At 40.9% G+C, this 25,931-nt stretch overlaps 1 protein-coding gene across 1 annotated transcript; it reads right to left on the reverse strand.

Annotated features, from left to right (window-relative positions):
* Positions 1-1,625: 1,625 nt before the first annotated feature.
* slitrk4 (SLIT and NTRK-like family, member 4) lies at positions 1,626-7,629 on the reverse strand. Its single transcript, XM_028459591.1, has 2 exons — positions 6,560-7,629; positions 1,626-5,315 (listed from the first exon to the last, which is right to left on the reverse strand). The coding sequence occupies exon 2, from the start codon at positions 5,271-5,273 to the stop codon at positions 2,742-2,744; it is 2,532 nt and encodes an 843-aa protein (XP_028315392.1). The 5' UTR covers positions 5,274-5,315; positions 6,560-7,629; the 3' UTR covers positions 1,626-2,741.
* Between the last annotated feature and the right edge of the window lie 18,302 nt (positions 7,630-25,931).

The following is a 25,931-nucleotide window of genomic DNA, read 5'->3' on the forward strand; positions in this document are numbered from 1 at the left end:
CATTCATATAGTTGTTTTTAATACCTTTGACTTTTTTGTGTTTATACAAGACAAAATTACCCAATATACAAAAGATTTAAGACTGATAGAAATGTGTATTTATTATGCCTTCAATACATTCTAATCATTTGTAAAGTCAATAAACACTCTAACACTTTAACTTAACAATACATTAAAAATAATAATAATACCAAATAGAAATGAGCAAAAATAATATTTTTTCTAACCAGCCTGGGCGATATGAACGCAGAATAAATAAATGAAACAACATGTCGTTTGAAGCCATCAGAACCCAGCGTTTCTATCTACTATTGCACATGATGAGTCCATCCCCATGTAAGAGTACTTTTGGTGTCAAATTTGTCGTTAAACACGTTCTCCCCACTTTAGAAAAGATGAAATAAATAAAAATCCCCCCCAACAATTTTCAGAAGCATGTCAAGTTGAATGCACATTTATTTTGGTTGCATAATGTTGATAAGAAACCTTTTACAAGATATTGTGGGGGATATAAGGTTAAGGAAACGACTGAAAACGTCCCAGACTATCAGGCCTCGGCTCGTCGTGCGAGACGCTTCGAAAACAGAACAGAAAAAAACATCACAGATCACATTTCAGCACTCGTCTCATCCTGCAGGCGAACGAGCTCCGCATTGTCCTTTCACTCCCAGTATTATTCACTTTAAATAATACAAATAACTCTTTAAATAATCCTGCATAGAAAAATAAATAACCTATGTTGGTAAATTTTCTCCTTTACTGCGAATCCAGAGCTGACCAATGAGAGACGTGGATTACTGACTGAATCACATCAGGATGAATGTTTCTGCCTCACAGTCCGAGTGTGTTTAGATGTCATTTACAAACCAGTCCCACAGATACAAATAATGTAAGACTTACAAAATAAATTCCAGGTAACGCTTACATGGCAAGCAGCATCGACTTTGAACTTTTTTTTCTTTTCTTTTTTTGTTTTGTATTTCAGAATGGTTCCTCTGACAGTGTGTGCCGTGAGATTTCACCCAGAAAACATAGAGTCACTGTAAGAAGAAGCCATTTTCAAACTCCATTCAGAAGACACTATAATTACCATGGCTCTTTACACAAACTCAGCAAGTTCTCTTCTTTTTCAACAGTATGTTAAGGTTTCATTTATTCACACAACTGCTTTTCACTACGTTTTCTTTGATCTCCTGACTGACAACTGCCAGCATTCTTCAGAGGCGTCTGCTGATGGCTTTGACGTTTAATAATTTCGGCAGTTATTTTTGTCTTGTTTTTTAATAATGTGTTATGGTTTTATTTACTAATCAACATTTGACTGTTTTTCAAGAAGACTAAAAAAAAAAAAAAAAAAACTTGTCTTCTATTACATAGAAGTCAAGGAAACATCAAAGTGGTTTTCTAATTTAATTTTGTCTTCGTTTTGAATAATACGTTATTCTTAATAACAGTTATTTTTAATAAATATTTGACATTTATTTTTTTTTTTTCAAGAAGACAAAAATATGTTGCTGGAATTATTACATGGAAGTCAAGGAAACATCAAAGTGGTTTCCTTGACTTCCGCGTAATAATTTCAATCAGTTCATTTTGTCTTTGTTTTGAAAATTATGTTACGGTGTCATTTATTTTAAATAAACATTTAACATTTATTTTCTTTTTCAAGAAGACAAAGAGAACTTGCTGAAATTATTAAGCAAAAGTCAATGAAACATCAAAGCAATGTTTCCTTGACTTCTGCATAATAATCTCAGCAAGTTCTCTTTGTCTTCTTTTTGAATAACACGTTAAGGTGCAATTCATTTTTAATAAACATTTAATATTTTCAATTTTTTTAAGAAGAAACGAGGAAGTCAAGGCACATAGCAGACACCTCTGAAGAAGACTGGCAGTTGACAGTGGAAACATGTCAGGAGTTTAAAGTGAATTTCCTGAAAAACAGTTGTCTGAATAAATGAAATAGAACATATTGAGTAATTCCTTTCACCCACCGAGGAGGAGGAGGAGTTATGATGGTTGCTTTTCGTTTTCTTCTCCGATCCAAAGCCGCTCAATCTTTCCTTGGTGAGAAAAAGCAGGTGTAGCACCCGTGTGCATAATCCAAACAAGATGGCAGCAAGTCTGCGGCTGACTCCAGAGAGCAACAGAGAGAACAAAGGACATCTCTGCCAATGGCAAAAAGAAAATGCAAATGCTATAAAGAAAAGCAGTGTCCACTGAGTTTCTGATTCTCCTGATCTCATCCCAGAAAAGAGTGAAAGGCCGATGGCTTCCAGGGACACCATCAACGCTCGCTCTCCTTATTTTAGTTACAACAAGAGCTGAGGATGGCGAGGTAAACTCTCAGGCATTGTTTGATTTGATTTGGGAATGAAAATAAGGAGCAACTTCAGTAGCAGCAAATGATACCATGACTGTCGGGTGACTCTTCAGTGAGTCCGTGGTGTTCCGCAGGATTCTGTCGTCCTGTGACATGGATAATCCAGTAAAAGGTCCTTTTAATTGGAGATACATCCCCGTTGGTTGGAGAAACAGCGTTGTCCTGTGGAGCCATTTTGTCCATCACTGCATTGGTCATTAAGGATTTCCAGAAGGCACTTTTTGCTTTGTGTGTGGCTGTGTGTGTGAGAGTGTGTGTGTGGCAGGGGAAGCAGAGGAATACTGATTTTAAAGATTAGAAATGTGTGTCTGAGGATAAAAGCAGATGTGTTTGGCTGCCCTAATTAAAAAAACAATCCTTACATTTTGCTCATGGCCGTCTGCTCCTCCAGCACCTGCAGGTAATCAGGCGTTCCCTGGAGTTTGGCTTTCAACTCATAATACTCACTTTTTCTCTGCTCCACCACAATCTTACTGTGGTTTCCACCTATCAGTGACGTCTTCTTCATTTTCCTGTCCAGTGTTGTCTCTGGGTAGCGTATTTCATATCCGCCCATCCCTATACTATTGAAATCTCTTTTGTCTAAAAAGTTGTGGATGAACATGCTTGGGTCGCGATGAGGAAGAAACTCCTCCAGTTCGTCGATGGTGCTGAGACGCTTGTTGCGCTCCAGAGTGGAGAGCGTCTCCTTGTCTTTCTCGGTGCAGTTCCGGAGGATGATTTTCTGTCTCTGCGAGTCTGCAAACTTGAAGCCTGCGTCGATGTCAGAAGAGCGGCCGATCCCACATGTGTGGCTCTTACCAATGTGCTCGATGGTCTGAGGGATGAAGGTCTCGCCTCCCAAATCATCCCCTGGTATGGAGCCTTTTTTGCCTGATTTGTGGCTGTGGCGGCGGAGCTGCAGCGACATGGATCCACATTCCTGATTCCCCAACCCCTCCTGCCTGCCAGCTGGTTTCTTATTCCGCCTCAAGACAAAGACTAGAAGGCAGAAGGCCACGAACACAGTAAGAATGAGCACGACCAGGATGCTCAGGATCATGATTGAAAGAGGCACAGGCCCGCCTGGTGGTGCTTTGCCAACTCCAGTCGATGACATTGAGGTCAAGGTCGGGGTGGCACTAGTCTGAACAAATGGTGGCCTCGCCATTTTAGGACACAGGATCTCGTTTTTTAAAAGGCGCAGTTCGATATTGGAAAACTGCATGGGGGAGGCACATTTCACCTCTTTGGCAGCCACTCCATCACTCAGCTTTTCTAGCCAGAGTTTAAGAGCAACCAGGTCACAGGAGCATTCCCAAGGGTTCCCTTCAAGGTCTATTTGGGTCAATGATCGCAGCTGGTCCAGGACACCACTCACTGGCAGCATCATGAAGTGATTGTTTTTTAGATTCAGTCTGGCTAACGACACCCCTGAGAAGACGTAGGCAGGGAGACTCCGCAGAACGTTGTTGTTGAGATAAAGAAGCTGCAGGTTGGGCATGGAGTCGAACGTACCGGCCAGGATTTCCTTGATAGCATTGTATTCCAAGTATAGATACTGAAGGTTTGTGAGGCCCAAAAACATCTCGGGATGTAACTGTTCCAGCTGATTCCCGTTCAGATACAGTCTCCTCAGATTAGTGAGATTAGCAAACACACTTCTCTGCACTGAGACTATCTGATTGCTGCCAAGATGTAACAAATCTAAACCCTCAAAGCCTTGGAAGTCATTAGGGCTGATATCACGGATATAATTCCCACTCAGGTGAAGTTTCTTGGCATTTGGCGGTTTGGGAATAAGATCGGCTAGATTTTTTATATTCCTCTCCTGACAGCTCACATTGATCCCAAAATCAGAGGGGTGTGTTTTACAGCTACACATCTGTGGACACAACAATGGAGGAGAAACTATCTGGCTGTTTCTTCGCTTTGATGAGTCAGTGGTTTTTGTCGCCTTCGTGGCCATTGGAGCTGCTGTAGTCGGTGACATTCTGGAAGGCCCGCTCTCAGGCAGCGCGGGAGGCATCCGCACATCAAACTCATTGCTGGTTCCCATGGGACACAGCTCCTGTTTGTTGGTTTCTTTCAGAAGCCTCCCGTACAAGTCACTTGGCGTTTCACAAATGGCCTCACCGATGAAAATATTATAAGGCATGTTTTCGAGCCACGCCTTCAGTGGTGCTAAATCACAGGTACAGTTCCAGGGGTTGTCGTCCAACTGCAGTTCGACAATGCGCCCGATGTGCTCCAGAACGCCCAAATAGGGAAGCTTCTGGATCCGGTTCCCCCTTATATCCAGGTGTGTGAGTGAGGCAAAGCGAAAGATGTTGTCAGGCAGAGCCTGGATGAGGTTATCATTCAGGATCAGCACCTTCAGTTTGTGCAGCTTGTTAAAAGCTCCTTTTTCAATGTATTTAATCAGGTTGTATCCAGCTTGAAGGTATTCCAGGTTCTCGATGCCCTGGAACGTGTCGGTTCGCAGCACCTTCAGCTCATTATTGTTCAGCTGCAGTTTCTTCAGCGCGCTCATCCCCATGAATGCCCCCCCCTCGATGTTCTGTAGCTTATTGTTCCCTAGCTGCAGGGACACGGCGTGGGTGAAGTTGAGGAATGAGTTGGGGTACAGGATAATTAAGAAGTTGTCCTGAAAGTTAAGGTGGTAAAGAGAGGAGGCCGGAGGGATGAGCTGCGTCGGCCGGTACACCGTGATCTTCTCACAGTTGATGAACAGCACGTTCTCCATGGGCATGCAGGAGCAGGCCACGCACGTCTCCTCCATCGGGTCCGAGCTGGAGGGGTCCGCCATCAGGAGTCCTTCTGACATGGAGGACAAGGAGGAGGAGGAGGAGGAGGAGAGGGAGCCGCAGATGGATGAAGAAAAGGTTGCCAGCAGGAGTACGAGCAGCATCTCGCCGGTTAGAAATCCTCCCCCAGTAAACCATTTAGTTACCTATGGAGAGACATGGTCAGAATCATACATATGTATGAACACACACACACACACACACACACACACACACAGGGCGGGGACACATCCCTTACACATTAAAGCAGGGGATCTCAACCTTGGGGTCGGGGCACCATTTGGGGCCGAGATACACAGAGAATGGGTCTCCAGATGCCTCTAAGAAACTAAGAATATATTTTTAGCACATTTTTGCTTATTTTTACCCTTTTTCTGCAACTACACCAAACTTGGAATATTTTAACATTTTTCTCACTTTGTCTTGCCATATTTTTCCACTTGACACGTTGAACCCTTTCTACCACTTTTTCTGTATGTTTTTGGCCACTCTAATTTGCACATTTTGACTAATTTATGTGGTTTTTAATCCACTATTTTTTGTCACTTTTAACCCATTTTATTTCTAATGAAAATATTTACTTATATCTTTAATATGACAATATACTATGGCCCAAATAATGCTAAATGTTCCTGGATAACAGTGGATATTATTCAGATGAATAAATAAATGTGGTTATCACAGATTCATAGAACAATAAACCATCATTTTACTGACTTTATGGATGGACCCCAAAAATCTCTCTCCTTTATTCCCCTTATAGATGGTCCTGTCTCCACATGACTGTTCTTCAATGTTCATGTCTGTGTTCAATGGGGGTCCCCGCTCTCTGGAACCTTTATTTTGGAGGTTGCGACCTGAAAAGGTTGAGCACCACTGCTTTAAACACCATAAAGAAACTGGATTTAATATCAACACATTTGTCTGATTACAAACTCATTTAAATGATTTAAATTCATTTTTAATCTTGTTTTTTTGCATAGAAACCAGAGCTCAGAGCGTCTTTGGCGTCCACACAAAGCCGTCCCCTGATCAGCAGAAAACAGTGTTTGCTGCTGATGCTTCTTCACTAATGCGGGAAAAGGAGCTCAAACACTTTCCCTGAACTGTGTTCTCACTTCATTAAAAAGGCAAACAGTCGAGTGGGAAATGATCCAAAGTAGAGGGATTAATTTTATTCTGAGCACCATCAAAAGACAGGAAGTAGTTTTTTTAGGGCAGGAATCAATATTTATCTTATTCCAATAGCAGCACATTGAGAGAGGGGGAGAGTTGAGACTGTGCCATCTGCTAATCACCATCATTGATCACTATCATTGATCACCATCGTCTTTGGACACCTGAAGGATGACGCAATGTGAATGTGTGTTACATTTACTGCTGGACTTACTCAGAGCTGAGATGGCAAATAAAGCTCCTCCTCCTGGATGGAGAAACATCCTGGAAATGTAATGAAAAGTCCTCCTGATGTTGGAAAAACAAGGAAAACCAGGTTCCTCCAGTTCCCTCCTCTACATCTCCATGCATTCAAGCTTTAGCTTTGGATCAACAGCACCAGAGTCAACTCAGGGGGTGGGGGGTGGGGGGTGGGGGGGCGATTGCAGTGAAGATGGTGAAAGGGAGGAAGAGGAAGAAAAGGAGGTGTTTTTAGCCGATGCGTCTCTTGCTGATGGGCTCCTCTTGATTGGAAAAGTCGCCCCAGTGGTCGTCGTTGGGTCCCCACGGCGTTAGTATCGGCTCCATGAGAGAGGAGAGACCATTGACTGGGAAACAGAAGCTGCTGAGGGGCTTTTTCAGAGAGTCCAAGGTGGAGAAAAAGAAAAAAGCGCAGGGCGTAGGGCGGCGCGCTGAAGGTTCCTCATCTCACGAGACGTTTTACTTTTGATGAAAACAGGAGCGTGAAACACTCCTCACGATCCTCTACACACTTCATTTATAGAGTCAAGTTACGCATTGTTTAACGCTTCACAAGGAAAGAAAAACTCATCCCTGAGCAAGGAGAGACACCGCGTTCTCATACTGTATAACCTTTGCACATTAAAACATTCTCTGATACATGTTCACTTCAGTCTCATCCTGTAGAAAACTACTAAATAAAGGCTGTGGTGGAAGTTCCTTCACATGAGGAGCAAAGTGGTGCATCAGATGGAACAATTCACTCAATCAACCTCTAGTCCACACTTTCCCCCACGTCCGTTGGATTGGAAAGATCCTGAAAAATCAACTTGATGAGCAACCACCGTCAATGTGATGAGCAACCACCGTCAATGTGATGAGCAACCACCGTCAATGTGATGAGCAACCACCGTCAATGTGATGAGCAACCACCGTCTCTGGAGCACAGGGACAGAATATCTGACAGTGGAGCAGTATCCGTGTGCTGGGCTCCTCCTGCAGCCGCATTCACCAAAGCTTCCCACACGAATGAAAGAGGAGAATGCAGAGAAGGAGAGAGGGAGGGAGGGAGAGAGAGGAGAGGGAGGGAGGGAGAGAGAGGGAGGGAGGGAGGGAGAGAGAGGAGAGGGAGGGCGCGCACACAAACACAAGCTCCAGACCTGCACCTAACGCCTCCGTTAGGCTCAGATATTAAGTTTAAATGATCCAAACTCAGTGATTTTCATTCCACACGAAGACATCACACCATCACACCTGTGTGAGAGAGAAAAGAGAACCTGTAATATTAACAGAGAGAGAGAAAGAGAGAGCGGTGCTTAAAGCTGGTGCGGGAGCGTGCATGTGAGTGGCATTTTAAACAGAGAGGAGGAGGAGGAAGAGGAGGAGGAGGAGGGATGCAGTCAGACGGGCTGCGGGAGGAAGAGGAGGAAGAGGAGGAAGAGGAGGGAACCACTCAATCACAAGCCTGTGCGTCCTGCGCTCAGTGCGCAAAGAACACAGGGATGCAGGAGGAGGACAAGGAAGGAAGGGAAAGCAAGATATGTGTGTGCGTGTGTGTGTGTGTGTGTGTGTGTGTGTGTGTATATGTGTGTGTGTGTGTTAAAGTGTTGAAATAGACTGTGCTCCTCCTCCTGCATCCATTTAATTCAACCTTTAGAACTGGGGAATCAAACCTGAAACCTGACCCTTTGTTACAGCAGCAGCTTCACCTCCTGTTTCCTCCGCCCAACAGGTGGGAAAGGTAAGGGCAGCGCCCCCCTGACGCACCGCCGGGGTGAGACGAGAGGGACGGAGGAGGAAGATCATCAGCATCAGTGTGTGTGTGTGTGTGTGTGTGTGTGCGTGTGTGTGCGTGTGCGTGTGTGTGTGTGAAAGAGAGATAGGAAGAAAAAATGTATCTGAGTTCTCAAATAGAATTGTCCAAGTATTTGACTAATGGAGACAGTGGCTCAGTGGTAGAGTGGGTCGTCCATTAACAGAAGGGTTGGGGTTTCAAATCCTGCTCTAGCCAAGTCATTGTCATTGTGTCCTTGGGCAAGGCACTTTACTCACATTGCCTTGTATGAATGGGCATGAATGTTGGTGGTGGTCAGAGGGGCCGTAGATGTGAAATTGCAGCCACGCTTCTGTCAGTATGTCCCAGGGCAGCTGTGGCTACATTGTAGCTTACCAGCACAGGTAGGACTGATGTGAGTGACTGGTATGAATGAATAAAGGTTTCTGTACACGCTTTGAGTTTCTCAAAAAAAGCATTATATAATTCCATTATTATGTTTTTTTCTCTTTTCCAAATGTACTGCGTTGCCAGGTTGGCCTATTTTTAACTGCTTTTGTAAATTCTTAAGAAATAATAAAGCTGTCGTCCTCACATCATTTACCCGTTCATTCCTGCTCTGTGTTAACAATAACATTCTTATCTTACAGGTACGGTCATTAAAACGCAAACAACACAATATACATCACAATATATCACAATATCTACAATTACTAATGTCACATTTACATGTACAAAATGGTATGAAACTAAGTGTAATTAAAACACCAATATCAAAAACATCACCAAAAAAAAAGAAATTCTTACACCCTTATTACACTCTGTTAATTTTGTCTTTTTATTTTGGAAAATAGATTGAGTTTTACATTTTTTTCTTCTTGTATTTCCTTTGAGCTTCAGTTTATGTTCTGAGAATGTCTGAAAAGAGGAAAAAATTGGCAGAAAAGGTATTGAAATGTGATGTAGAAGAAATGGGAGTAATATAGCAAAACTGCATTAACAGGAGCAAAAATATGACAAGCGTAATGTAGTTGGAGAAAATTTATAAAAAATAAACAAAAATGGGCTCAAATTGTTTAAAAAAAAATAGGTCTCACTAGGAGGGGCCGACCGTAGCTCAGAGGGGTCGTCTTCTGATATGTAAAGTGCTTTGAGACTACTTCAGTGTAGGGATAAAGCACTATATAAATCAGTTCCATTTACCCTGGACTAAAGGGTTCCCCTTCTGTAACTATAATTTATTTTATTTTATCTTCAAAAATGACTCCATATCATCAGTAGAAGCTCCTAAAATGTGCTTCATTTCATGCCAGATTGAATTCATTCTAATTAATAAAGGGAGATTATGTCTGAATAATTTCAGGATGATTTTTGTTGCTGGACAACCTATTAGTTATAGTGAAGCTGCTGATTTCATGTGTGACAGCTGAGAATCTGCACATAATGGGATTTTTGTGACATGTTTAAGTGCTTTTCTGCTGCTTTAATACAACCACTGACATATCTACGTTATGGTAATTAGAGACGCGTCAAACTAAAAGCTATCGTTGTTTGATGGCAGCGTATTGTATTTGTTCAGTGTGTGTGTGTGTGTGTGTGTCTGTGTGTGTGTGTGTGTGTGTGTGTGTGTGTGTGTGTAGGTGTGTGTGTCTGTGTGTGTGTAGGTGTGTGTGTCTGTGTGTGTGTGTGTAGGTGTGTGTGTGTGTGTGTGTGTGTGTGTGTGTGTGTGTGTGTGTGTGTGTGTGTGTGTGTGTGTGTGTGTGTGTGTCTGTGTGTGTGTGTCTGTGTGTGTGTGTGTGTGTAGGTGTGTGTCTGTGTGTGTGTCTGTGTGTGTGTCTGTGTGTGTGTGTGTGTGTGTGTGTGTGTGTGTGTGTGTGTGTGTAGGTGTGTGTGTCTGTGTGTGTGTGTGTAGGTGTGTGGGTCTGTGTGTGTGTAGGTGTGTGTGTGTGTGTGTGTGTGTGTGTGTGTGTGTGTAGTGTGTGTGTGTGTGTCTGTGTGTACGTGTGTGTGTGTGTCTCTGTGTGTGTGTGTGTGTGTGTGTGTGTGTGTGTGTGTGTGTAGATGTGTGTGTGTGTGTGTGTGTGTGTGTGTGTGTGTGTGTGTGTGTGTGTGTGTGTGTGTGTGTGTGTGTGTGTGTGTGTGTGTGTGTAGGTGTGTGTGTGTGGGTGTAGGTGTGTGTGTGTGTGTGTAGGTGTGTGTGTGTGTGTGTCTGTGTGTGTCTGTGTGTACATGTGTGTGTGTACGTGTGTGTGTGTCTGTGTGTGTGTGTGTGTGTGTGTGTGTGTGTGTGTGTGTGTGTGTGTGTGTGTGTGTGTGTGTGTGTGTGTAGGTGTGTGTGTGTGTGTGTGTGTAGATGTGTGTGTGTGTGTGTGTTGTGTGATGTGTGGTGTGTGTGTGTGTGTGTGTGTGTGTGTGTGTGTGTGTAGATGTGTGTGTGTGTGTGTGTGGGTGTGTGTGTGTGTGTGTGTGTAGGTGTGTGTGTCTGTGTGTGTGTGTAGGTGTGTGGGTCTGTGTGTGTAGGTGTGTGGGTCTGTGTGTGTGTGTGTGTGTAGGTGTGTGTGTGTGTGTCTGTGTGTGTGTGTGTTTGTGCTGATATTTGACAGTCCTGGAGCTGTTCCGAGGCTGGCGGTGGGTAGCCTGAGGGAAGCAGACCCACTAAACAACCATCCAGACACTTGGCACAGGCCTCGTTTCCGTCTCAGCTGTGATTGGTAGTCGTTCCATGTGGCCTAGACGCCGCTCTCTCCCAGGGTCCAAGTGCTACAAAAACCAGAATACCAGGACAAAAGCACCACTCCTGTCTGTGTGCCCTAATCCCATTGGTTTGGAATACCGTGAAGTATTTTACCGTCTTTTTTAAAACAAGAGGATTTAGCCTCTAACACCATCTCCTCTACTGTGTGACTGAACCCTCCAGTGTTTGATACGCTGCCCTCATCTGGACCAAAAAGGAACTTCACGTTAAATCTAAACTTGTCCCAGTCCAGCTGTGACAGCAATTAGTCATCATCAAATTCACAACTCTTTATTTCTGTCATACTTTCTCTTTTATTTGCATTAACTCAGTGCAAAAGTATAAAAGTGTGAGCACAAATACTGATAACACACCAGTAGGTCATTGGTTTTTAACCTTCTCAGGATTGTGTGTTCTGGCAGGTAGACAATAAAAGGGGCAGTATTATGAAAAATTCCCTATATGATGGTTTTGCTATACATTCATTTAGCCTCATTTAGAGGGTCAAAGTAGAAAAAGTTATATTTCCTCCCTCCCTTGTTATTCCACATTTTGTAAAAAGTCAGTTTCAAACAGGACAGTTGGATTTTTCTCGCCATATGACATCACCTAGTGGAAACTCCTCCTTTTGACAATCCTGGCTCCACCTACCCTATAAGAATGTGAGCTCCTCCCTCTCAAATGAGCTCACAGCTAAAACAAACACTGTGGTTTAATATATAATATATATTGTACTTTATTGTCATATATGTAAAGCAACATACACACAATGTGTTCTCTGCATTTAGCCCCTCCCTGAGGAGCAGTTGGTAACAATAGTGTAGCATCAAGAGAGCAGGTACAATCAGTTCCATTTTTAGTAGCCGTTACGTCTTCTTGTATCTCCTCTGAAATGATCTGACGTGTTTGTGACCCAATGCAATGCATCGGTTGGACAAAACAGTGACCGTCACCTGTAATCAGTAGTGGACAGGAGGAGAAGAAAGCAAAAGAAAATCACTAGTGATCAGCTGTTGTGGAGTCAGCATTATCTGTAGACACGCCCACTCATGAATATACATAAGTAGGCCCCAAAACAGCCCATATTTAGAACTGCTAAGAAAGTCACTTTTCAGAGGCTAAAACTCTAGAAAACAGGCAAGTTTGGGAAAATAAACCTCAAATATGTTTTTGGAGTTCATAGAACAAATGAAGATGCATGAAAAATAGCATAATACTGAACCTTTAAATGCTTTTTAGAGAAATGGGACTTTTTTGCATATCTGCATATGACTGTCATGCTTGTTTTTATTCTAAATAAAATAACACATTTATTATACTGTAAAACTGTGACCACCATCAGGAAGTGTGAGCTGGACTTAGATGGAGATAAACTAAAAGAGAGGGTAGTCTTAACACCAAACGCAACTGAAGCAACTAGATGACTTTCAAAATCAATGTAAATGACACAACGTCAAGCAACCTCAAGCAACCTGCCTTTAAGGGATGCGACTTGCGTGAACGCGTGGTCTAGTCGCTCAAAGTTTAAAAATTTTTACTTTTGAAACGACAACTCCCCCGGCCTTCATTGTCTGTAGAGCCGAGGCAGCAGCCCCCCCCCCCCTTACAGTGGGAGAGTCCTCCCGTGTACAGTGTACTGCCCTCAAATTATCGGGGCAAAATGAAATAATAATGACATTCTCGGTGAACTCAGCAAAAGTGGCGCTGTCTATGATAAGTGCTGTAAACGTACAGCCGGAGAAGAAGTGATCAGCCCTCTCTCTCTCCTGTAACCGGCTCTGCAGACACACACACACGCACGCACGCACGCACGCACGCACGCACGCACGCACACACACACACACACACACACACACACACACACACACACACACACACACACACACACACACACACACACATCACTGGAGGGATGAAGTGATTAAGTGACCAAAAAGTTCCACTGTGTTCAAGCGACTCATCACGAGCGATTGAAGCGACTGCAGTCGCACCTTTACACCTGATGAAGGGGGAAATACAAGGGAAAAGGTGTTCAGAAGGACACACTGAAAAGAAGGGTGAGAGTGAAGCCATTTTGTTTGTGCTGGTGGAAAATTGTGTTGCTGCTTTTAAGATGAGGTGAAACTTCAGTGGTTGCATGTTTAATAAAGAGTTGCCATGTTGCTGTTTTAAAGGGGACAAATTATTAAAAATCCACTTTCGCAGTGTTTTTGAACACAAATGAGCTAATATAGTGTCCACCCGCACACAAAATGTGAAATCAACCCTTCCAGTCATTTGTTTGTGGTCTGTGTAAGCCTTACAACACAGAGAAAATTGCTCCGTTTCAAATTTTCTAAGTTTGTGACGTCACAAATTGAATTAGGAAAGAAAATACCCTCCCATCCGCTGGTAACTTCACCCATGGACTCCACCCCCAACCTGATGAAATCTTTTGTGAAAGTCCACCAGTGTTTTTTTGCTCGTGAAAGAGTGATAGCTTAGGGTAAAACTAAATACAGACCTTGCTCGGTTGTAGGTTGACCAGCATGTGGTTTTATATGTGTTACCGTCATTAGCTTGTTGCTTTTTGTTATGTATAAAGGTGCGTTAACACTGAACGTGACTGAAGTGACTGAAGTGACTAGATTACATTCAAAATCAATGCAAATGGCGCAACTTCAAGCAACAACTCCTCCGTCCTTCCCTGTCTATAGAGTCGAGGCAGTAGCCCCTCCCCCCGCTACAGCGACACGGCTGCAGCAGCTGTACACTTCCTCACAATTAAAGTGGTTAAAGGGATAGTTCGCCTATTTTAGACATGACGTTGTATGCAATCCTCACCATCACTATAGTGCATACACATTGTTTCACTCAGTGGTCACCTCCCTGGTCCGAGTTCTGGCCGTTTGAAGTTGGTCAAGAAAGTAGTCCCGGTTAGTTTCCGGGGCCACATGACTGTGCGTTTTTAATAGAAAAAGAAAAAATTCATACCTCCAGTTTTAATCGGCACTATTTTCTCTTCCGTGTCCATCAATCCGCGCTGCCGTCTACGTCATCGGTGCGCCTAATCCCATCAGCTGTTGATAGCGCGACTCGTGGACAACATGTCTGACTCCGCCGATGGCAACTCTGGGGCTGGTTGCCATTGGTGTCACGGTGTGGTGGTGGTGTGGACCCAAATGCAGAGAGAGGAGGCAGCAGACTGGCGTTCATAAGAGTTCATTTAATTCAAAATCCAAAAGGGCACAAGGAAAACCAGGAAACAAACACAGCGGGACACAAGGAGGTTCACAAGGCAGCAAATCAGTCACAACCCAAACACACTGACATCACTGGGAGGCGGAGACATGAGCAGGAATACCTGGAACACAGAGACAAGATATAACACAGGAGATCATACCAGAAAACTGAAAAAACAAAAACTCAGAATAACTAAACAGAACTTTGTAATTCATTAATCTAAATTAATGACCTAACAGTAATTGACACGAGAAGTAACATTTTCCAATTTAAATGTATCTACTAATAAAAGTAAGAAAGGTCTGTGTGTGTGTGTGTGTGCGTGTGTGTGTGTGTGTGTGTGTGTGTGTGTGTGTGTGTGTGTGTGTGTGTGTGTGTGTGTCACAGAGGCGAGCTAGAGTCACATGTGCAGCCAGAGCCAATCTCTGCGCACACAGCCAAGCAGACACGAACTGTAAACACACGAGTGAGAGAGAGGACCATAGTTTAGACCAGAGAGGGGGGAGGGGCATCTGAGCAGCCGCGCTCACACTGATAAACTAGCAAGGCTCTCAAGTCTCACTGATTGGGTCTGATGTGAGTCACTGATGTGCGTGCATGTGCACAATGAAGCACGTGCGTGAGCCACAGAGTAGCGAGTCTCACACACACACACACACACACACACACACACACACACACACACACACACACTAAACGACAAAAATATGAAAATCACTCAAAATACACAAAACTAAATATTTATATAAAAAATACACAAAATGACAACAGAATCACACTACAATGGCAACAAAAAACAATAATTATACAAAAAATGCACAAAAGACAACAAAAAGATACAAAAATACACAATGACGTAAAACTAAAAAATAAACAATATTTATTAAAAAAGCACAAAACAAAAACAGAAATGCCCAAAAATATACAAAAAGGCTCCAACAATAATAATAAACATACGTTACAGAAAAATACACCAAATGAAAAAATATAAAAATGAGTAAAAAAAAAAACGACACATTTATTGTGCACATGTCTCAAATAATTAAACCAGGGAAATCACACACACTATTTTACTTTTTGCACCTGCAAATAAACCCCTTTAAAACACTACAGAGTACAGAGTATGTACACCTCTCTGTACATCCAACCTTCAAACACATACTCATTTGGCAATAATTGACAACTCTACTTAAGCTCCTCCCACTATATGAATTCAGTACATACTGTCAATGGGACTGTACTAGTTATGGTATGTCACTGAATAAATGAAAACAATAAATGAGCTTAAACAACTAAATATTTCCATCACTGAGCGCTAACATAATGTTTAATATGAATAAAGAATATTACGATTGCATTGTTCACAAAACACTAACTTAGATGTAACCAACATATATTCATGCTTTACTGATGAAGATGATGAATTTAGTTTGAAACAGTTTTTCTATGTAGTTGATAAGTTGGGTCAGATGATGCTATCTTCTAGCCCCGCCCACATACCTCTACCACAGAGAGTGGTCGACTGTCCACAAAAATCATTTATCCACTGACTTGATTTACAGTTTCACAGGATAACACTATATTTTCTGCAGTGGGGTTACATACTGTATGTTTAAACACAAATTTAAAGTAGTTTTCCACGTTCTTTGCTAGAGCTGCAGTTAAAATTCACTACAGGTATCCTTTAGTGTCATGTTCAGAATGTGGACGAATGTCTGATTGAATTCCTGCTGATACATTTTCACCTCTGAGGCCACTGAGCTCCAAAGGTAAATGTAAGCTCCATAAATGAAAATGAGTTTGACACCTGGTGCCGTACAGTTAAAGGTTTACATTTCAGATTCTGAACGGCTGTTAAATGTCAAAGGTCAACTGTAACAGCATATGAACGTAAAGACAAAGCCTGCAGTACATTTTACACCAATAGAGCAAAGAGAAGATGAACCATTCAAAAGAACCAAAGAGAGCTTGGCTTAACAACTTAGCTAAACTTAGACATGTTGGTGTACAGTATATGTAAAGGATCATCAAACCTTAGAGTCCTGATATCACCATTTTAATGTTCTTAACACTGTCTTATTCTGTGAAAAGAATTATTCTGGTATTATCCAAGATTCTTAATGACACAACTGTATCAATAATTATATGAATAATTCAGTTACATGCAGCACATTTGAGGACAGGGTAAATAAAATGGGTGGACAGTGATCAAAAATTGGGTAAAAGGTGGTGAAACGGGATTTTAGAAACCACAGAAGTTGGTTGAAAGTTGCAAATTAAAGTGGGAAAAAACAAAGAGAAAAAGTGTTAAAAAGGGTTTAAAGTGTCAATATTGGTGATTGTGGTCCAACCATGGACATAATACACGCCTCCTAGAATGTGAGCTCCTCCCTCTCCAACTATTTAACAGCTAAAACAAACACCGTGGTTTAATATAGAACATATGTTATACTTTATTGTCATATATGAAAATATAAACTGCACTACTTTTTCTGCTGCTGATCAAGTTGGGAGTCATTGAGCTATCCATGTGTTAAACTTTAATGTGCAGTTTTTTGGTTGAAAACAATAACAAGAGTGTGTGCATAGCAAAGTATAATCACTAGTGATCGCTGTTTACAGACACACCTACTCATGAATATGCATAAGTAGGCCTCGAAACAGCCCGTTTTGAGAATTGCTCTGAAAGTGACTTTTCAGAGGCTAAAATTCCAGGAAACAGGCAAGTTTGGGAAAAAAAAAAAAAACTCAAATACTATGTTGTTGGGGTTCTTAGAACAAATGAAGATGGGTAAAAAAGCATCATACTGGAATTTTAAGTGCTACGTTGTTATCATTTTGTGTGCTTTTGTTGACATTTTGTGCCATTTTATGTGTTTCTGGAGTTTTGCTTCATAAAACTTTCAACTTCCTGAATTACAATTTTATTTTGAGGGCTGCAAAAAATTCGACAGAGGGCCGCATGTGGCCCCTGGGCTGCAAGTTGCCTATGTCTGGTCTAGACTGTGTTTAATGGAAGGAGGTGATAATTTAACACATCGGTTCTTACGTTTAACATTTAACACCCTGTAACTCAACAGCTTTCTCATCACTTGCAAATTTATCCTACGTCAGTTTTGTGTTTCGTCTCGTGCTCCCAGTAACACAGCAGTCAGGATTAGTGCACGTCGTCGAGTGCACGTGGTCTGCTCTGTGGGACAGTTTTACAGCGATAGTGACACCTTTCTTTGAGGTGAGCTCTCAGCCCATTAATCTCACACCCAGCCATGAAAGGAAAATGAATGCTTCACTGTGCCAGTGCTAGCTTTACATAAATCTGCTGTTTGATGGTCCTTTATATACAGTATTTTTATTTATACTCCCACATTTATTACAGACAGACTTAAATATTCCAAGCAGTGGATTGCTACTAGCTTCATCTTTTCGAGGAGCTCCTCTTACCATGAGTGTGTGTCAGGGTTCACAGTGAGTCTGCAGAGACTCTCACTGATATGGACTCATATGGACGGGGTTAATTGGCTCCAATGCACCGCTGTGTCCCAACGGGCCCGGCCTGTCGCTCAACTAACACTCACTGGTTTCCACATGGACACACACACACACACACACTGACTCTAGACCACAGGAAGCATGGCCTGTGAGCAGCGCTAGGCCAACGCTAACAGAAACTACTTGAATAAAGTATTGTGTGGTTTCACGTGCACACAGCCCTGTTAGAGCCTGATAGTAACAACAACCCAAAATGTTGTATTAAAAAAAATGTCATAAACCCAAAATGTTCCAACTGGACAATAATGTAACAACAATGTAAAAATGTTTGCTTCAGTTATTACATTATGGGGCTGTCAAAACATTACCCTCATACATAGTAGGGCTGCACAAATAATCAAATTTTAATAGCAATCACTATTTTGGTTGTCATAATTAAATTAACCTGATTGTCTGCAATATTTATATTTCAAAAGTGTGTTCTGCTGTATATCAGGCACTTTTTCAGCCATTAGTCAGTGGCAGCTTTCAGTAATTTGGTGGATTGATGAGAGCTGTGAGCTCTAATTGTTTCTAATGAGTTGCATTTTGTGAAAGCACTCTGTAATAGTGTATTGATTCAGTTAATCCCTTGGTATATTTTAAATTCTAATTTCTTTTTTTGGTATAGATTTTATTTAAAGCTTCATATTGAACTGTAAACTGTTCATATATTGTTTATTTAAAAGTAGTGCAAAATAAATACAAATGTCCCCTTAACATGATAAATAATTGTGACCATAATCGATTACAGTATTGATCAAAATAATTCTGATTATCAGTTTGGCCAAAATCGTGCAGTCCTAGTACATGGTCTAATATTTTTATTCTGGTGGGGACACAATATTCATGCAAGAAAATCTGATAAAATCCAAAAATTCTTCTCTGCATTTTTCCCATTGGGTATCAGTGGGCTGCCAATTACAGGTGCCAGGGAAGCATCTGGATTGGGGTTAAGCTCAACATCCCACACTGAGATTTGAAGCAGTCACCCTCCGATTACAAGCCCACTCCCTTAACCACAAGGACACCACTCTCTTATATACAGTACAGTGGATATGTCTACGCACCCCTGTTCATTGTCAGGTTTTTGAGATGTAAAAACAGATGCATGAAGGTTATGTGCCAACACTGCCTGGTATTTGGAACTGTTCATATTTCCCTCCACCCTGACCAAGGCCCCAGTTCCAGCTGAAGAAAAACAGCCCCAAAGCATGATGCTGCCACCACCATGCTTCACTGTATTTATGGTGTTTTTTTGCATCAAATATTCCTTTTGGAATTATGGCCAAAAAGTTTAACATTGGTTTCATCAGATCATAACACATTTTCCCACATGCTTTGGGAGACTTCAAATGTGTTTTTGCAAAATGAAGCCGGGCTTGGATGTTTTTCGTGGTAAGATAAGGCTTCTGTCCTCCCACCCTACCTCATAGCCCAGACATATGAAGAAGACAGGAGGTTGTTGTCACATGTTCTACACAGCCAGGACTTGTCAGAAATTCCTGCAGCTCCTTCAATGTTGCTGTCGCCCTCTTGGCAGCCTCCCTGACCACTTTTATTCTTGTACTGTCATCAAGTTTGGACGTTCTTGGTAAAGTCACTGTTGTGCCATATTTTCTCCAATTGATGATGACTGTCTTCACTGTGTTCCATGTTATATTTATGTCCTTGGACATTCTTTAGTACCCTTCATCTGACTGATATCTATGAACAATGAGATCCTCTGATGCTTTAGAACCACTCTGAGGACCATGGCTTGTGCTGGAAGATGTGGCTACAAAAATGTGAGGAAAAGCTACTAGAACATCTGAACTTTATTTAGTGTTAATCAGAGACACTTGGTGTCAGGTGTGTGCTGACTCCATGTTAACATGAGTTTGAATGTGATTGGTTAAATCTGAACACAGCCCCGCCTCCAGTTATAAGAGGGTGTGCACACTTTTGCAACCTCATTATCTCGGTTTTTTATTTTTACTTCACCTCCCTGAAAGGTTTCAGTTTGTTTTTCACTTGCATTGTACAGGTTATAGGTCACATTAAAGGTGGAAAAAGTTGAGACATTATTTATCATTTTTTTACATCACAAAAACCTGGCATTTGAACAGAGGTGTGTAGACTTTTTATATCAACTGGTCCATCTATATATTGAGAAGTTGTAACATTGTGGGTTTCATATATAAAAAAACACTAAAAATCTTGTTGCATTTTGGGCTGTTGTTGTTACATTACAGGCTCTATCAAGCCTCCCAACTGCTCATTTGTATGTATTTATTCTCTCCTGTTTCTACTAATGATCAACATCTAACGTTTTTCAACGAGATGATTAATACAGCAGTGCTGCAAATAATATTGATATTTAAATTGAATCCTGTGTGTCTTTAAAAAAACATTTCAGAACAACAGGCCAACTGGTGTGGATTCACAAAACAACATTTATTAAAGAGTTTGATCCATTCTTCACATCTATAGTTACTCACATGTCAAATCAAGTCTCACCATTAAAATAAATAGAAAAATGTATTGAATATTAGAGTTAAATGCAACTTGTGTGTGATAACAAAAATAACTTTCTACATCCAGAAACAGTTCAAGTAACCTAAAAAAGCACCACAAACAACACAAAACTATAGAAAGAGCCCCTGGATCAAAGAAGAGGGAAAACACGAACGATGACGAGTCGGGAAAGCTGCTCAGCAACATCCAGTTAATACTACAAATAGACAAAGTAGGAATATAACTCTATACTACAAATAAGCGTAGTTTAATTATGTTGAGGTTAAGCAGTGCTTCATTTGTAAATCATCTGAGATGTATTCCATAAAGGAGGGTTAACAAACTGAGTCTATCCATAAACTCTGGGTCAACATATCCAGTGATGGGAAACTCTGATTCCATTACAGCTGGTATGAAGTGGGTCAATCAACCCTGAGTATGTAAACCTTGGGTTACTGACGTGCACGCGTGCGATAGAAAGCCATCGTCAATGGATCAGAGATTACTGGAGCTGCCATGACAACCACCCAGAAGGGAGTGATTTATTCACCCTGATGGTAAAATAAGCTGGTGTTTGATGAATATGAGCCTGTTCTAAAGGTGTGTTCAGTCTTCAGTGACTATAGTGGCTTAAATCACCCATAATTAGTCACACTTTTTGGTCACTTTATCACTTTATTGCTTCAGTGACGTGAGGAGCGGTGAATAATATGAATAAAATGTGTCTGAGAAGACGTGTCAGCAGCATGGGATGTCTGCATAGAGAGTCCTCTTGTTACACTGGATATTAAGACAGTAAAAGCCGCTTGATATTGAATCAATTATATCGATTTTTAATGTAATATTGTCGCCAGAGTCATCTCAACGTCCTAAAAAATGTCATAAAAAAAAACTGAATCAATATGCAAACCTGTGACCTTTGGCTTCCAAGAGCAGCGTCACAATTCACAGCACCATCATACCTTCATAGATATGTGATCTACAGATTTAACTGTATAACAATATAAAACAACAATCAAGCCTTAAAAGTGTATTAATTTAAATGATCATCTCCTCCTTTATATTATCCACAGGTTTGTATTCAGTGAACTTTACTACAGACGTCAGTAGATGTTTTAATGTAGATCAACCTCTCAGTGTCTGTCACTTAATGATCTACATCTACAATGTTATAAAGAAAACTACCGTTATCACAACAACAAAAAAACATAAATCAACACAACATTAGTAATGATGTGAACACGTCTGTGGTGTGTGATGTTACTAATGTGTTTCAGAGAAAAGTGTTCAGGTTTATTAAAGTGTTCAGGTGGGCGGAGCCAGGTAGAAACCCAGGGTTTCTTTGATAAAACCTGCCAGCGACCAGGTTTAGTTCATGGACAATGTTGCCATGGTAACATACTCAGAGAAGAACATACCTCACGTTTCCCTCATTTAAGCCTGAACATACTCAGAGTTTGAACATCACCTGCTTTATAGAAAACCACTCTGGACCCAGGAAAAATGCCGGGTGTTGTTCCGACAGTAAGAGAGAGACAAAAATGTTACGTAATTATGCAATAATTCTGCGCTTCTTGCAGTGTTAACCTTCAACAGCATGTGCAGAAAATAAAAAAAATAAAAAAATGTGACGGAATAAAACATTTTTTAGAGCACCTTTTCCTAACTAAATGGGCCAATAATATAACATGAACACAAACAACAAATTACCTACATGTTTAATAAAAGAATGATGAATCAGCGTTACAGAGCATCCATCTCTCAGTCTGAGTGACAGCTCACATGTTTCAGCACCAAGGACAGTGCACAATCACTGCTTATTTAGCCAAAAAACCTACAAATACAAAATATTGACAAACTTTTACACTGATTTATTATTGTCATTTTCTGCAGCTGAAACCCTTATTCATGCATTCATCACATCCAGACTCGACTAATGCAATAGCATCCTGTTCGTCACATCATCCAAAGTCCTTCATAAACTTCAATACATCCAAAACTCTGCTGCACGCCTTCTCACCCACACCTGACAACACAAACACATCACCCCATCCTTCTCCTCACACATAAAGCCAGTGGCGACTGGGTCTCCGCCCTCCTCAATATAAGACGGGGAAAATGTAAAATCTATTTTTACAAACTCAGTTCTACATGTTGGTTTTACCCACTAGTGTTTGCCTACATGCAATGGATTATATAAACTATACAATTCCCACTTATTGACATTTATTCACAAGTGAATTTCTGCACAGGAATGAATTATTTACGTCATGAGGTGCTTTTCAGAGCATCACAGCAGTGCAGAAAAATAGCCAATCGTGTGCAGTTGCCATGGCAGATTAATTAATAAATGGCCAATCAGAGTTGCTGAAAATTCCATCCCAAGGTATGGCCCATGTCTGCCAGAAAAAAAAACATCAACAACAACAACAACTAAGGAATAGTAATAAAATAATAATACATTCTCAAGTCATAATTATGAGATATCTCATAATTGTGACTTAATAATTATTTTTATTATTTAACTTATTGTATTTTTTATTTTTTTTAAACTGGTAGAAATGGGCTTCTACACAGAGAAGATGTGGAAACCCTGCTTGTGCATCAATCAGCGTGATGATGATGATGATGATGATGATGATGATGATGATGATGATGATGGTGATGATGATGATGATGATGATGATGATGATGATGGTTATGATGATGATGATGATGATGATGATGATGATGATGATGATGATGATGATGACGATGATGATGATGATGATGATGATGATGATGATGATGACGGTGGTGATGATGATGGTTATGATGATGATGATGATGATGATGATGATGATGATGGTGATGATGATGATGATGATGATGATGGTGATGATGATGGTTATGATGATGATGATGATGATGATGATGATGATGATGGTTATGATGATGATGATGATGATGATGATGATGATGATGATGATGATGATGATGGTGATGATGATGATGATGATGATGATGATGATGATGATGGCTAATTTAACGAACGAGTAGCAGCTTTGTGCACTTTGGAACATCAAGTCGTGCTATTCACACAGGTTATGATCACAATGCTGTGTTTGGAGATGGAGCAGAGCTGAATTTCATGGCCCTACAAAGAAAGAGGCTGTTTTTTTTCCTGTACATGCTGCATAACCAGGTAAGTTATGCATCTGTGTACAGTGTTAGCCAAATGTTCATTATCTTTGAATAGACTATATATAGCCTTTAATGTTAATCTCTCATCTTATTAAAACAATACATTTATCTGTAATGTTTAAATTAATTTGAAATTCTCAAACACTGTAACTTCAGTGAATACAGTCTTTTCAGTAATGACTTTGGAAACTGTAATTATTGATTCTTTCTCCTTTACAGAAACTCTTCTTAACGTCCTCATCACCACACCAAGGACAAAGTCATAATCAGAGAGCTGCTTTTTAACCTTAAAGAGGATAAAATCTTTCCTGGAGAATATTATGGCATAAGATGTCCTCCATGCTCTGGATATGCTCTCAATAGAAGAAGAAGAAAAAAACCAAGACGAGACATCCCAGATATCAACACCATAATCATTGAGAAATGATCCTCTCAGAAAGACAGACGAGCAGATAACAACAACTGTCCATCCCTCCACTTACTCATCATATTACACACACCGTAGAAGCACTAACATCACACACACACACACTGATCATGTGTATAGAATCAGCTGATCATACCCTTTGAGTGCTGTTAATTATTGTATTTCCTTTCTAAAGTGTGCATGGAGCGTTTTACAATTGTTCATTTACTTATCTGTGCAACTGGTGATTTTCAGAAGATTAAATCATTACTGTCTGGAAAAAAATCAATGCCAGAGGGGGCCAGGATTTTTTTAGAGGTGGCAACATAAAGCAGACGTACATAAAGCATACTGAATTATAGGGCTGGGTATCGCCAGTGTTATGGCAATTATTATATTCATCATCATATCGTCAAATGTGTGTTCATGTGAACAATTTGTCATGTTTTAATACATGATGACTGCATTACTCTTTGCACTTTTGAACAGCTGAATCATGTTAGATTAAACAGTACAGATCGTATTGTACTCAGTGCAACACAGAGTCTCTGCTGAAGGCCAAACTCAAACTCACATGCAGATATACACAAACACACACACTATCAAGGACAGATAAGAGTGGCGCCCAACCTTCCTCATTATATACACGTCTTCATCCTCCTCAAACGTTTCCACTGTGGGAGCATCTGACTCCCTCCTTCTCCTCACCTCAGGGTGGAACCTTTTCTGTTATCTGTATAAAAGCTTAAGCTGTGAAACTGTTAGTTAGAGTGGGTCTTGCTTTTTCCTCTGCCCGGAGCCTTCTGACCATCCTTGTTGTGGGCCTTTCATTCCAACAGGATGGGACACTTCTTCTTTTGTACTCCTTTTCATTTAGTTTTATAATAAATCATTTTTTTTTTTTTTTATAAAATCATGCTTTGACTGAACTCCATCATTCAACCAGGGCAATAAATCATGTCTCCAAATGAGGTCAACCGCAAATTTTCCGTGACACCAGGCACCTCGCAATACAATATATTGCAATATTTTTGCCTGCGATAACAATATTATCGCGGTAATTAATATATAACATGGAAAATGAATCCACGATACATCACGATAACTGTCACTGAAGAAATTCAAAATTTATCTACTGCTCTGAATCCATTTCACAGGAATTACAAAACATTGTCAATCAATTTCACATGATTGACAGCCATGTGCATCCAGCACTGTGACTCTTCTTAACACACATTGACCACAACTAGTCACATGTCCTTGTGTTATGTGTAAGTCTTTAAGGAACGCCTGATACAAAATATTGCTTGACCAAAATATTATTGATGTTTGTGCAAATTAACTTTAAATCATTTAAAACAAAATGAATGCAGAAAATACTAATTTCAGTGATAGTATGATCAACTTCTCTGTCAACATGGACACATATCTGTTAGGTTGTGTTTATTTTAACCCTTGGGTCCTCTTTTTGTTGTGTCTTTGTTTATTTGGTTTGTGTTAACTCTTGTCTGTGTTTCAGGGATTCCTGTTTGTGGCTCCACCCCTCAGTGATGTCTGTGTGCTTGGGTGGTGATTGATTAGCTCCCTCGTGTTTTCACCCAGGTGTGGCCCATTCCCAATCAGGCCTCCTCCACTATTTAGCTGAGTGTTTGGACACAGTATGACTGCGGGATCATTGTGTGATGTCAGGTTTGTTGTCGTCTTCCTCGTGTCTGGTCTTGCTCCCTGTCCCTACTCCCCTGTTTTGGATTTAAGTTTTGATTTTGGAACAAAAACATGGAGTGGTTCCAGGAATGATATGCTATGATCCTGCCTCCTTCTTTCCCTGCATTTGGGTCCACACCAACAGCGAACCCTAACAATATCAGTGCTGCTTAAAGCGGTAGGCCATTCTCTCCAGGTACAAGTTTTAAGTTTTTGGTTGAAATTCTCTTTAAGTCCTGACAGAAATGAAGATGTTTTGTGCTCTGCAAACCTAGAACCTCTTATTAATCATCTTTAATAGAGGAAAATAACAACAATCC

Source organism: Gouania willdenowi, chromosome 10 (genome assembly GCF_900634775.1).
Source record: "Gouania willdenowi chromosome 10, fGouWil2.1, whole genome shotgun sequence".
NCBI classification, from domain to species: Eukaryota; Metazoa; Chordata; class Actinopteri; order Blenniiformes; family Gobiesocidae; genus Gouania; species Gouania willdenowi.